The sequence below is a fragment of the Columba livia genome, chromosome 3, assembly GCF_036013475.1.
Source record: "Columba livia isolate bColLiv1 breed racing homer chromosome 3, bColLiv1.pat.W.v2, whole genome shotgun sequence".
NCBI lineage: Eukaryota > Metazoa > Chordata > Aves > Columbiformes > Columbidae > Columba > Columba livia.
This window is the reverse complement of record NC_088604.1, coordinates 68,166,076-68,180,352: the sequence shown is the minus strand read 5'-3', so window position 1 is coordinate 68,180,352 and position 14,277 is coordinate 68,166,076. Positions and strand designations below refer to the sequence as shown.

Genomic DNA, 14,277 nt, shown 5'->3' with positions numbered 1-14,277 from the left:
AGCAGGACTTCTTTCACATGATCAAGTTGCTCAAAGCCCCATCCAACCTGTACACTTCCAATGGGGGCCATCTGCAACTTCTCTCGGCAACCTGTTCGAGTGTCTCGCCACTCCCATCATAAAGAGCTTTTTCCTTATGTCCAATCTAATGTACACTCTTTTACTTAAAAAACGTTACCCTTCTTCAGAGTTATTTGTCTGTAGCTATGGGCAATTATCGAGATACTTTGATTCTGGAATGTTGTCCCTAAAAAGTGACCTGTCCCTTCATCTCTGATTAGCTTCATTTCTGATCTGCAGTTGTAGGATAATGAAGCCTCTTAGCATTTTTTAGCAGTACTTGCTTTAGTATGGGTCTGAAGCACAGAAAGAAGTCTCTGAAATACCAGTCTAGTCATAAGCAAAACCACTAAAGATTGGGTTACATAATGGAAGCTTTGAGATGTATAATGCCATTGCTGGCTTCTGTGTTGAACTGCTGAAGTTCAGATATTTGCTTGGGTAGGGAGGCTTTCCCAAGCTCCCAGCTGTGAACTGACTAACCCAAAACATGTATCAGAAATGGAACTACTTGACAAGCAGCTAAAACATGGCACAACAGTGCTTGTCTTGTTTATGCTCTCATATGAATTGTGAAAACATATGATAATGCTGTCAGTGGGAGCATACTAAAAGGAGTTCACTCTCAGATTTTCCTCTGTCGAAGTGTGACAACAGGATGATTTTACATCCAGCAATTGTAGTTCGTTATAAATGAGAGCAAAAGCTTTATATTTCGTACATGTAACTTAGTTGCTCTTTCATCTTTGAATTTGCAATGTAGGAAAAACAATATTCCACTTTCAGTTTTGAAATAGAAGAATTTTTTCATGCATAAATCTGACAGTTATTTCAGTTTCAAACCAGTTGTGTTTGAAGTTCCTCTCTGATAGTCTTACCACTGAGGTGGGTTGTAGTAACAGCACTTTTATTTAGTTCTGAATTGAAGTGATGACACTTCTGGCTGTTTTAGAATGAGAGCTAAGATACACGAAGTAACAACAAGCAATGCATAACTTTCGTTTGTGAGAAACTGTAGGAATATTGGACTAAAGAGCTATCTCTACAATGCTTGTGTGTTAAGGCATAAACACATTGTTTGGCAGAAGCTGTTGATTACTCAGTGTATGAAACCCAGCAATTGTTAAGTATTTCAGTGTGGATTTGCTTCTCTTTGCTCTTTTAAAAATTCAATTTCAAACCGTTTCCATCTAAATTTATTTCTCTAAAGTTGTACTTCCTGTCTTCTAAAAATAAATTGTCTGTGTATAATTTTGAACAGAGCTTTATAGTGAGGAAGCTGGAGATATACCTGGTCATGTAATCTTCTAAGACCAAAAACCATCCTGCTCTTCATATGTGTCACCTTTTATATGGTGATATCCCTTGGTGGCTCTTCAGATAGTCGTCATGTACGTCAGTGTTTTCTGAAAGGTTTGATACCTAGTTTGTGTGCTGTCTTGTTTTGGTTTTAAACTGGGAAATCACTGTCAAAGTACTGCAAAATATCTGGGGTTATGACTTCCTAGAAATCATTATTCCTGTTTCATCAGATGTTTGCTTCATTTAGCTGACAATTTCTAAACGAAATATGGGTTTAGTAAGCGTAAGCTGAATCTTACCTGGATTCAGTGAAACTACCGTGGGACTAGAGACTCCAGAGTTCAGACTGACAGTTCTGGAGCAGCCAGTCATGGTGGACTCTGGTTTTCAGTGGTGGAACCAGAAGCTTGAAAGCCTCTGCAGCTTCAGGTCTAATCAGAGTGTGGTTTCATACTATTGAGAGGGTGTTTGGAGCCAAGAGGTTTTTGAGATGGGCTTCTGTGTATTTAGGCTGCAGGGTCTGGCCCTTTGGCCCAGACTCAGCTGTTGCAGAGGTTCCTGAAACTATTGAATGAACTTGTCATTCATGTCCATTTTATTGCTGCTGTTGGCAGTAGGTTACTGGCAAGTTCCCTGATCATCTACAGCTTTTTAGGGGGCACCTTGTTCTAGGAAGAGTTTGATCTAATTTGGACTGAAGTCAGATATAAAACCTGGAACTTTACAAACTGCTCTGGAGCCAGCTCTTTTTAGAATTGTTCTGTGTGTAGAATAGTGATTAAAATTAATGAAAGCAGAGGGATAGAAATAAACAAACTGAGACTTTTAAGTGCTTGTTACCCTGCTTGTTACTGTGGTCACGACCAGCATGCACAACACTTTTCTAGCTTTAAAGTATTACATTAAGGACTTTTTTGACTATGACTCTCTGTTGCAGCTTTTACCAAGCTATCTCCTACTCAACAAAATAGAAAGTAATGAAACATTGGAACACATTGTAGACTTTCACAGACAATGATGTTCATGGAACTAAATATGGAGAAGAAAAAACATAGGTGGGAGCAAGGGGGAGGAATAGGTGATTAAAGTTCCAGTATGCAGTCTTGTAGTGTGTGGTAGGCCTGGTGATGCTTACAGGTACTGTTATCATAACTCTCATTACAATTCAGAAGGTGGATCCTGGATTCATTGCAGTTACCTGAAACTATTTGCTCAGTGTTCAGCAGCAGCCAGAAGAGGCTGCAGCGGTGTTGGGTATCATCAGAAGGATACTGAGGATATGCGAAAAAACTGTCTTTTTGTTTATCCATAAAGCCCTCGTGAGCCCTCCTGAGTACTGGGTGCTACTGTCCACGTATTTCAGGAAGGATATAGTGGTATTACAGAAAGTAGCAGGAAGATTTTTTTTTTTTTTTTTTTTTTACTATTCATCAAGGTGAGAGCTCTTGCCTTTTAAGGAGGCACTTGGAAGACTGAAGCTTATCATTCTGGAGAGGTGGAGGTTATAGGAAGATTTATGACTGAAGCTTGCAAATCTTGAAGGCAGTTAATCCAGAACTGTTACAAAGTTCTGCAACTTCAGAACTATGTTGCACTCAAAGCCTCTAGGACAACTGGACAGAAAGAGTCTGAGGAAGATCTTTAGTTGATTTTATTGTTATTATTTTTAGATGCACAAAGTAGTAAACTTCTGGAATCCTTTGCCACAAGGTATTTTGGAGGCAGTTTTGCAGGTTAAGAAAAGGAATTTGATTAATACATTGTCAACAGGTCTGTAAAGAGAAGAGACAGGGATCTACTCTCCAATTTCCTTAATCACAGTTGTGTATACTGAGAGAAGGAGAGGAACATACTACAAAATGGCTCAGGCTTAGGTGTTCTTCCTGAATATCACTTTTTTTGTTGCCCCTCTTGAAGACAATACTGAGCTAAAATAACTGTTTGTTTGACTTAGTGGGATATTTCCTATGTTCTTGTATTAGTGTGAATTGTGATTAGAGAATCTGTAAGAGACTATACATCTAGTTCGATTTAAACTGGTTGTTTAAAATCATCACTTCATTTTGAAAGCCTTTGAATTTTTTTGTATTTGTCAATAATGAATCAAAATCAGATTTTAAAGGAAACCTAGTCAAGTGAGTTGAAAAGAGAAAAATGACAGGCTTTATTAAGCATATATTGCTTATGTATAGATTATGTTGGTTTTTTGATAAAGGTTTGTCCTATAGGTAAGTGTTTTCCTGCTTCTTTCTCCAATTGGCATTGTCTAAGTTTTTTTCCTCCTCTTCCTCCAAATCTCAGAACAGTGGCACTAGAAATAATGCATATTCTTCAAAATAGCTATACCTAAATTCAGCAGTAGACTCCAGGGGCTTCATAGAGGATTATTTTATGAAAGTTATGTTGCAGCCGTAGTAGAAACTTGAGGGTGCAAAAGGGAAAAAAAAAAAAAAGTGGAATGTGCTCTGCTGCTTTCTCATGTTGTTAATCTGTGGAAGAAACCTGATACAATTGCAGTTGGGGATGTGATGGTTAATACTTGCTACTTGAACTTCCACTGAATTAATGATGGATTTTTCATGCGTTGGGAAGTTGACAAATGGAAGCAAATGTGTAGATGTATAGAAAAGAAGAGAATAAATCTGCTTAAAGGTGGAGAAAATTGATTACCTGAGTAAAATTGGCATGAAGGATGCTAAGACTGGAATCTTAATACAGGCAGAATTTAGATTTACTATGGAGTTCATTAATATAATTAATGGGTTGTGTAATGCCTGCTTTGTCTGCTTCATTTCCATATGACATCCTACAGTTGCCATGAAACAGGTGCTGCTAGACACATGCCAAGCGTATGGTTGCTTCTGAGGTGGAGAAAATGCTTTATCAAGATACATTTATAAGATTTTGAGTCTTTGAAGTTTCTGAGTTTCGTTAAGGACTGTATTTAAGATACACATGGCATTCAATCATCTTGATTTTTATCTTCACATATATTCTGTGTGCAACTTAATGGGTAGAGCCTCTATTTTCATATTAATGTGAATACCTAACAAATCATTAGTTCTTTTTTACCAATTAATTGCACTTTCACTGGATTTATTAGGGAGTAAAAATGAAGAAAAATAGTATGCTTAGATTTTCTCCTTGTGACCTTTTCAACTTGGTGAGAGAAATTTGATTCTGGGAAGGACTGATATGTTCTCTTCTTAACCCAAAGGCTAACTTGTGATGCAAAGCTTTTAGCAGTTTTGGAAGAACTGTGTGGACGGGAGGGCACATGAGAAGTATTGGTCTTAAACAGTTGGGTCTGCCCTTGAGGAATAATCATAGAAAGAATTAAAAATGCCTTCTCAGACATCTTAGAGATGCTATTCTTTCCTCACCTCTACTTTATATTAAGCAAAATAGAATTGAATTTTTACAAATTTCAAAGCGTTCAGATCCAGATTTCTGTTGTTAATGTGTTATGCAGGGAATACTGGTCAAATTTCAAACTCTCAACTTTAGCAATAGCTTGAGATGAGTGTGATAATGGTTGTCATAGGTTTTTCTGTAATGAAACCATACTCCTGAGGAATATAGTGATCTGAGAAACATATTTTTAAGGTGCTCATGCATGAGGTTTGCTAACATATTGCTGAGCTATGAAGATGTCAGCTCTGCTTTGGTACAATCTACAGAAAGGCCCACAGTATAGGAAGGTGACCTTGTTTTTTATTAATCTCTAGGGGATTAAAAAAAACAAAAACAAAAACAAAAACAAAAAAAAACCACAAACCGAATTTATGTAAAATCCATTAATAGAATCCCTTAATGTGCACATTAGCATGGCTGACCTAGCAAGAATTAAAATAATTCACTGTTACAAAAAAAAAAAAAAATTTTTTTTTTACTATGTGCAAAATGAAAAAAAGTACAACCCCAGCTAACTAACTTTCCTTGAAAAAGTAATTGTATAAGTGCTCGTAGTTTCCAAGGAAATACCTGACAGATTAAACATCTTTAAATGTTTAATATGTGTGTACTTCTGCTATTGGACCCATTATAGTAGATTGTTATTCAGGCCAGGAGTTAAAAAGACTTTATGAAATGTGTTAAATGAAAGTTTTTTCTGGAAATGAATATTTGCAATGAATTTGGAAGAAGAAAAAATACTAACTTGTGCTTCAAGGTATGAGTTGCTTCCATGTGTGGTCACTTAAAATAGGTTTTCAATAGGAACAGATTATTTCTTGGAACTGTTGCAGAGTTTACCATCTTCCTCTGATTGTGCTCATCATTATTTGACACAAGTCTTTTGGTCTAATCCATTCCAGTAGTGTGTTTGAGGGATAAATAACTCGTAGTCATACTTATTTATAGTTCTGATTTTTTTCAGATTTATATTCTCATATTCTTGTTTGGATTCAGAAGAGTGCAGAGTAGAGAACAGGTAAATAGCTAAACAGAAGTATCACTTTTAGGAGGTTAAGGATGAGGCCAGAAACTGATTTTGATGAGCTTAATTTATTTATATGTTTATGTGTATATCATTTAACTTCTTAATCTCTTTTGCAGAAAGAATATGGCACTCTGTGATAGAATGTTCTTGTTTCTGTATATTCTCCCTTACACAATTACTCTAAATTCTAATTTTAATTAAAAAGCATGTGGTAGGCAGGCTATATTTGATTTCATGTAAGCATTCAGAAAAACGTGTATTAGTTAGATAGGGGAGGAAAGGCTATTTAATTACTTCTTGCTGTTTAATTTCTAAATGTGTTTTGTACTGTGGCTTCCCAGAGAATCGTAGAGTTTTGATTGTATTGTTCTTGAGGTGTTGGTTTTGGGGTTTGTGTTCGGTTTGGTTTTCCCCTGTTGACAAGTTGTCAGCTTTATAGTTAAGGCTGTGAGGCTGTGCAGTCCTTCCTGGAGCTAGAAACTTATTTCTTTAAGGAAAGTTGGCCTTACGTGCAATGGAATCTTTGTTTTTTTGTGTTTTAGTTTGTTTTTTTTCTTTCCTCTATTTGCTAGGCACATGTAGTGGGAGTTCCTAGACTCACCTTTTAACAAGGAATTGCAGGGATGGGTGAAGAAGGAAAGGATGGACTAATAGGTCTGGAAATCTGCGTGTTAAGAGGTTGGAGAGGCAGTTTGCAGGAGGAGAATATGGCACTTATAGTCTGGGGGTTTTTTGTTTGTTTTGGTTGTGTTTTGTTTTCCTAAGCAATAAGGATAAAAAATATACCTCACCCTAATTCTAGGTGAGGGTGTTGACATGTAGCAAGGAAGTATAAATGTGCAATGCTTGTTACTGCCAGAGGGTGAGATCCTGCTTAGGAGGGGTGTTCGCTGGATAGAGATTCATAAGCTTATAATGTGATTGCCAGTCTTAAGTATAGACCAGAGACCTTATTATATTACTGAAAGAGAGCTGAAAGAAATGCTAGCGATATCTGTATGAGCCATGCTTTATAGTTTGAGCTGTTCAGTGCTCAAGAAAGCATGGAGTGAGGAGGAGAGAAGACTGTTTTCCTTTTTTTGGGTGTTCCAGTGGATAGAATAGTTTGGGAGGACTGCGGAACTGCTCAAGTCCTGCTGAAGGAAATTGAGATAAGTGTAGTGGGGGTCAGAGTTGGGTTGTTCGTGGTTTGTAAATTTTTTTTTTTTTTCAGTAATCTTTATAATTGTTTATCTGTTTTTGCTGTCTTTCTGCACCTCTTGGATCCATCAAAAGAAATATCAGGAGTCCCTTGGCAATGATCTCAACAGGTGCTTCAGCAGCCTCTACTGGTCTCATATTGCAACTTGTTGCATCTAGTTTGCTGTCATTGCAGCAGTCTTCTTAGCATATCTCCAATGTGCACCGTTAATTCTACAAGGAAATGTACTCTACATTCACAGCACTCTCTTAATAAATATTGACAGCCAGTTTTCTAAAATAAACTTTTAGATGGATTGCTTTTATAGCATTTTTAGCCATGTGAGTAACGCAATTCAGGGCAGTTCATCTTCTATAAGAGTCCAGTAAAACACAGTTCAGATTTGATCAGTTTAAAACTACAGAAAAACATGAGTCATTTACTTATTAGATGTAGCTGAAGGATAAAGGCAGCTGTAAAGATTTCAGTCATTTGATTTTGGGGGAAGGCAAAGGGCATGCTGTTCACTGTTGCAGTGTTCTGCATGTTTCCAAAAGCTGTTTCTAGAGTGGTGACTGACGATAAATGGGATTTCAGTCATTACGAGTGCATCGTAAGTTCAACTGGAGTTGTTCAATACAGCAGTTATGTTAATATTCACACAACTATCTTTGATATTTCTTATGGTATGGACTGTATGTGAAGTTGCAGTAAGAAACATAATAAGAAGTGAAGATAGCTGCTGACATTCTGTAATGTTTTGTTGAGATTTTGGTAGGTGTAATTATGTCATAAAGTCAGTTTTGGCAGAATTTACTCTGAAGAGCACTCTCATTATAAGCATTTTGTGAAAAGTCAACGTGATGTTAAGTTTAAGGTTTGTACTGAATTGTCTTTGATCTGTTGAAAGTTTGCTCTATCAGAAGAAAGGAGATTTAAAAATTTATTTCTTAACTGGCTATTGGTCCAGACTTACAACGGCTTAACATTTGGCATCTGAATAATATATCGCATTAAGTCATCTTTGAGTTTTTTAATAAACAAGATAAGCAGTTTATTTTTTTGTCTCCTACTCATGGTTCTGAGTAGCCTTTGGGAGATGACGCATTGTTTACTTTCGTATCGATAGTTTTCACAGAATAAAGCTTCAACAGGAGCTCTCCATCCATGTTCCATCATGTTACAATTGCCAGGCCTTTTAAGTTATCTGGGGATCTTGCCAGTAGTCTTTGAAAGAACACAGCTAATTAATTATTCCATTTACTTAGTATTTCTGGCATACACGAGCAGTAGGATCTTTGTTGTGCGTGTCTCTTTTCAACAGTTTAAAGTCACACGGAAGGGTTTTTTGAAACAGCTTGAAAGGGGTATGTGTAAGGATTAGTAAATGGACATTACTACAAAAATAACTTCATATTGTACTGCACTCCAGTATTTAAAAGTTTTCCTTTGTAAGTAAATCCTTCTTTTAATGGGTTAAGGAAGAGTTTTTCTCAGAGTCACCATTGCTGGATGTAATTCCTGCTGATAATTAATTTCTTGAACAGATTTTTTTCAGTTTACTTCTGTAATGCTGCACTGCCATTATTTTATGCCTGAGTCTGAATGAAGCCAAATCTTGCTGCCAGCAGTTTCCTTTACCTCGTGTTGGTACCCTTTTTTTCTATGCTGTGCTACTGGCCATCTTGGCTGCTCACTCTTGCTTTTGTGCCTTTTATTTTCCACTGGTGTATATATAACTTTCTAACAATAATCTGGATGTCCTGCTGCCAGATTCCGAGTTCCATGGCGGACAACAGCAGTACGTTTCCATTCCTTAGGCTTGCATCTGTCAGAATAACTTTTAGGTTCTTTCAGCTTTCCTCTGGTGAGATGAGATGGATGTCGAGTCCTTTTTATAGTTCCTTTGCAACATCAAGAGTTGGGAGAAAAACTGTTCATCTGTCTGTACTAAAGAGACCTCATGAGGCTTCCTGTTCTGCCTCTTGGGACTTCCTTAAGGCTTATTAATAATCTCTAAATATCTTTGAGCTCTGCAGTAGATTTTTCTTTAAGTGATGTTTGCAGTGAGACCTTAATGTTTGTATGACACAAGTACGTTTTTCATATGCTATATTGGCAGTGAAGCCATAGAAGCTACTTATTGTAATTGGAACTGAAGAAAAAAAAAAAACAACACCTTTTTGTGATTGTGGTGGGTGGATATACTGCCTTCAGGAGTTTTGAGTGTGTTTTTCTGTGAATGAAAATAGTGGGAGCAGAGGCTATTGCATTTCTTTTCTCCCATACTGCAGTAAATATAATGATGTTCTGCCACGTTGACACATTTGATGCTTGTGTAAAAAAAATTGTTAGTAACTTCAGTAAAATGATAGAGTTAACTCTGCCTCTTCCTTCACTAACTGCATGCATTTTCTTGGTGCTAGGCCACCAAAGCTTTAAAGTACAGTAGTAAAATAAGCCATTGCCTAAGTATTGCATGCTGCTAACAGTTAACTGTGTTTTGCAAACATGGGGTAATATTCCGTATGTCACTTTATGGATTATGAAGGTGCAGAAAAGCTTCTTTGCAACCCTTATTTGAATTTTAAGGTAATTCTTATAACACTTTGCTGTTTTGGAGTAGTAAATGGCAGTTGTGGTCATTCTGCATTTTATCAAGACACGTAAAAATGAGTTAGAATACGAAATATTTTATTGAAATTAAGTACTGGGGTGACAATGTGGAATGATCTTCTGGTTGTTTTTCATTAAAAGAGTGGATACGTTAGTCTTTCTCCATGCAGTTTTTGCTGTAAAAGCTGTGAAAGTGCTGTTTTGCTGATTTTGATTACAAATCAAAAGATGGAAATTTATATAAAGAGAAAATACAAACTTTTTGCTACTGTACAGGTAATTTGAGATGGAGAGTATAGAATTTACTATTTTGCTAATGATATTTCTTGTGATATAGGTTGCTTTAATGTAGGTTAGAGAAATGGGAAAAAAAAAGAGGTATTGGGAGGATCGAGGGGAGGTTAACTGTTTAGTAGTAAGTTTAATGGGCTACTCAGTATGAGAGGAGTGGAAAAATGTCATTTCATACTGAACTAAGGCAAACCAGTTTCCTTATTAATAGAATCCTCTGTTTTTCTGGACTTGCTGTCTTCATGCCAGCTTTGAATTTTAGTTTGAGAAGCATTGTGGTACAGTTATCATTTATAAATAATTTAATTCTTTAGTTGCTTAATTTTGTGTGTGTGTGGTGTTTGGTTGTTTTGGTTTTTTTTTTGTTCCTGCTGAACAGTATTTTTCTTAATAGTTGTTTAAAAGAAGGTGTTGAGATCAATAGTGTTTTGTCACTGCTCAGATTTGTCTAGCATTCCTATACTACAGAAGAAATAACAGGGGTGTGTTTTTAGTGAGGCATGGATTCATTCATTTTTAAAGTTGCACCACCACTGCCACGGAGTTGACTTTTTCAGCGTTTAAGAATATAAGATTTTGGAGCAGTGTCAACCCAGCTCGTGTTTTCTGTCAGAGTACATGTATTTCCACAGTTGGGAGCAGGATCTGCAGTCATGGCTGCTCCAAGCCAGGGACAGGTGGCTGCTGAAGGCAGGTGGAAGAGAGCATTTGCTGCCTCAAAGCTTTATGAATTGGTTGCTTTAAACATGAGTAAATGTAAACACGCTTTAGCATAGTTTTAATAGTACATGTACATACATACTGAACATTGTGCTAGACCAATGCACGGGAGGGGAGAGGAACTCTTTAGTACTTTGTGTTTGAAGTCTTGTTTCAGGGTTTCATTTTAACTCTTGCAATTCTTATCCCTTATTTTAACCACACTAATGTTATATTTAATTGAGCTTTTCTCTGCAATAAAGTAAAAGCCTGACACTTTTTTCTGGTAGAAAATTAATTTGTGATTATATCAGAGCATTTATGAGACTAAAATAATGAGCAGATGTTTCCTGGAATATTCTTGGGACTTTGTCTTCACTGTTTTGTTGGCTAACAAGTTGGTTTTTTCCTATGTGTAGTGCATATAGATGAAATCTTCAAAGTAACATATATTTCAGGTTGTTTTGATTTTTTTATTTTTTTCCCTTCTTTCTTCAGAGCTGTTCTTAAATTGTTGGCAGAAAGTTGAACTGGTTAATGTGTTGCTTTTCAGATCATGTTCAGCTGTCAATGGAGGTTGGCTGCTTCAGGCCAATTAGCAGTTGACTGGTAATTGTATCACTTCAGGCCAGAGAAGATGTAGGAGTTGAAAAAGTCTTATAATAGACTGGTTCATTACTTCAGTCCTGCAATAGTGTTACACCTGTCTTGTCAAGCCTGCTGAAAGTCACCTGCTTTGTGCTTTCCCATCAATTCTTTGCAGTTTTTCTCCATCTTTTCGGTCTTGAGAGAAGTTATAGTGTTGCACTACGTTATATCTGAATCACAAGTGGTGTTAATGCACTAGAAGATTGCGATTAATGGTTCCCAGTTAACTTGCTGCTAGTCCCCTTTTAGCACACAGAAGTACAGGCACATAAGCACATAGGCTCACTTACAAAGTGAGTGTCCCAGTGGGATTGTTGGGAGAGAACTCTGGCTGATGGGATCCAGGGAGCAGCACGTACAGGTGCCTGGTGGCACTGGAGGCAGTTCTCTGCTGCAGGTAGCTGTGAGTCAGCACCTGGGATAATAGTGCGTGTTGAGTATGAGCCAAAGCAAAAAGAAAAGCAGGTAAAGAAGGGAAGGAGAAATCTAATAAATTGGTGGAGGTGTTTGAATAAGATTTGCTAACTTTGCTAACAAGAGGTAAATGAATGTTGGAGTTCACTACTCTGTGTTTTCTCAAAACTATATGGGCACATTTATTTGTAATATACATGATGAAGATACCGTTCCATTGCTTAACATATATGTGCGTTCTTCCAAATTTAATTGGTTTAAATTCTTCTTGGTGAAAGCCTGTGGATATCATATGGCCAGGGCAGATAATTTTTATCAATGTGTTGATTGGGTGATTGTGATATAATCTTCGTAACTCCTCTAATTTCCTTCAAAGGAGAAACGGACTTAGTTGAAGGAATGTGAGTTGTCGTAGGGCTATTTCTCAGAATATTGAAGTATGTTGGGTGAAAAACAAGTAGACTTGCTAGTAAATCGTTAAGCTTAGAAGCACTGAACTTCTAGCCACAACATTCTGATAGTAAACCATAACAGTGATGATGAAGGTAACAGTGTAGGTATACTCAAAAGCTGAATGAACACCATCTTCTGATTTTTTATGTAGACTTCTTTATGTTTGTGTTTTAAATAAGTAAAAAATGCTATTCTTAAAACCATGGATTTTAATACTTTGAATCAAGTATTTTTTTTAATTCATAATATATTTTTATAATGTCAATATAAAAACTAAGCAAGAAACTGGTCAGGAGATGTGTCTATTAATGGCCAGTTTTCAAGGTTTTGAGTGCATGAAGGATGAATAGTTAGCCAGAGATGTTGCATGGGAAAACACTGATATAAAATACAGACTTACATTTCATAACTGGAAAGGGGGTTTGTGTGTGTGCATTTCCTTTTTTGGCATCGTTTTTTGTTGCATTTTGTTGCATCAGAAGTGTCTGCCTTCAATGTCTTAAGGTTTTCTTTCCTTTTCCAGAAAATGCTGGGACAGAAGAGATGAGTACTCCCTTTATTAAGGCCTAAAACTGCCTGTTGAAAAACAATCCTGACCAGGCAATATACGAATGGCCCAAGGAAGCCAGCAAATTGATATTCAGGTTTTACATGACCTGCGACAGAAATTTCCCGAGGTACCTGAAGGTGTTGTATCCAGATGCATGTTACAGGTCAGTGTTCTGTTAATGACTGTATGAGTAAGCAATGATGCTTATTTAAAGTGTTAAATGTGGATGTCTCATTTGAAAACAGATTTTTCTTTCTATTTGCCTTTTTGTGTGAGATAGATATAAACAGCCAATTTCTTTATGTTGTGCAGCTGGTTAAGTGTTAAACTGGCCTTCCTTTTTCCATCTCTAATCAGGGGTGGCCCAAGGTGAACAAGCCTGTAAATCAGTGTGTGCATGGAGACTACCATCTCAGCAATCAGTATGTTCATGCCTTTTGGCCATCTCAAGAGCCAGAAGTAACTGTGACAAAAGGAGGGATGCAAAGCCAACTTGAGTCGAGCAGGGACATTTTTTAGGGCAGTGCTACGCAAATGCAGCTTTGTTTTGTTTTGAGGGGCAGGGCAGGTCCCGAAGCAACTTTGCTACCTTATCTCCATCAGGCAGTTGCCTGTGTGCAGGTTGCCCCCACTGTTTTCCAGTCCAGCTCCCTTGACTGCAGAGGCAGCGCTGGTGGCCTTATGTATCTTCTGCAGCGGGGAGCATAGATGTGCAACACAGGCACACCTAAGCTCTGCTGCCAAATGGACTTGCTTTGGTTTATTGTAGCTTTGGATTCCACACTTATATACCCATATTTTGTATTAATTTCTGCTCTATAACATCACACTAGTTACTTCAGCAGATAAATTATTATGCCACTCCAAAGCCCAGCATGGGAACACCTGGATACCTAGAGTTAAGAAATGCTCGTAGACATACTTAACTATGTTGCTTAAACATGTTTGCTTTGCATTTTCCAGTGATCCCAAAGCATCCATACTGATTGAATGTTTTTCATTATCTAAGGTATTCAACCTTTGAGTACTCTGGATAATAAGAGAAGATGGTCTGAATATTTATATTGCTCATCAGTAAACACAACTTGACTGGAAAAGATGGGTCATGAGTTCCCAGAAGCTAGCTATCTCTCCAGTATGGCTAGGACATCTATGGTTATGATGCAATTGCGAGAAAAAGAATGTTGATTGTCTTGCTTTTTGTATGTATTTTTATATATAAAATACATATATATGTGTCCTTATATATGTATATGTAGTCACACACACATGCATCCAAACACACTGTTTGTGTTGTGACTATGCCAATTTAATGTTTGTATTTTCAAGACTTTTTCATGACTCTCCATTCATAGTAGACTAAGAAGCTGTGAAAACTGCAGTTCTTTGAGAGAATTGTTTTTGATTGGAAGAGGGCAAAATTCTGCTCAGGACTTTAAGTTTCAAGTGTTTTCCAACCCTTTCTCTCTAATTGTTTAGCCGAAGAGGAAGCTGAACCAGACAATAAATTGCCTGTATTTGTTCTCAGGATTGTACACCACCATTTTTATGTTAGTTCTCTGTAGGACTAGTCTTATACTATAAGTACAGGTTTTTTTCTTCAAACATGAGAACTGCTTGTTG

The 14,277-nt window shown here is 37.1% G+C and overlaps 1 protein-coding gene across 4 annotated transcripts in view; it reads left to right on the top strand.

Moving 5' to 3' along the window:
- The window catches only part of TAB2 (TGF-beta activated kinase 1 (MAP3K7) binding protein 2), a 62,444-nt gene that overhangs the window by 30,310 nt on the left and 17,857 nt on the right, over positions 1–14,277 (top strand). For all 4 annotated transcript variants that reach the window (XM_065057441.1, XM_065057443.1, XM_065057442.1 and 1 more), the window contains one exon: positions 12,628–12,817. In XM_065057441.1, the coding sequence (XP_064913513.1) occupies positions 12,716–12,817 (102 nt within the window). In that variant the 5' untranslated portion in view covers positions 12,628–12,715. Of the gene's footprint in view, positions 1–12,627; positions 12,818–14,277 lie in introns of those variants that run through there.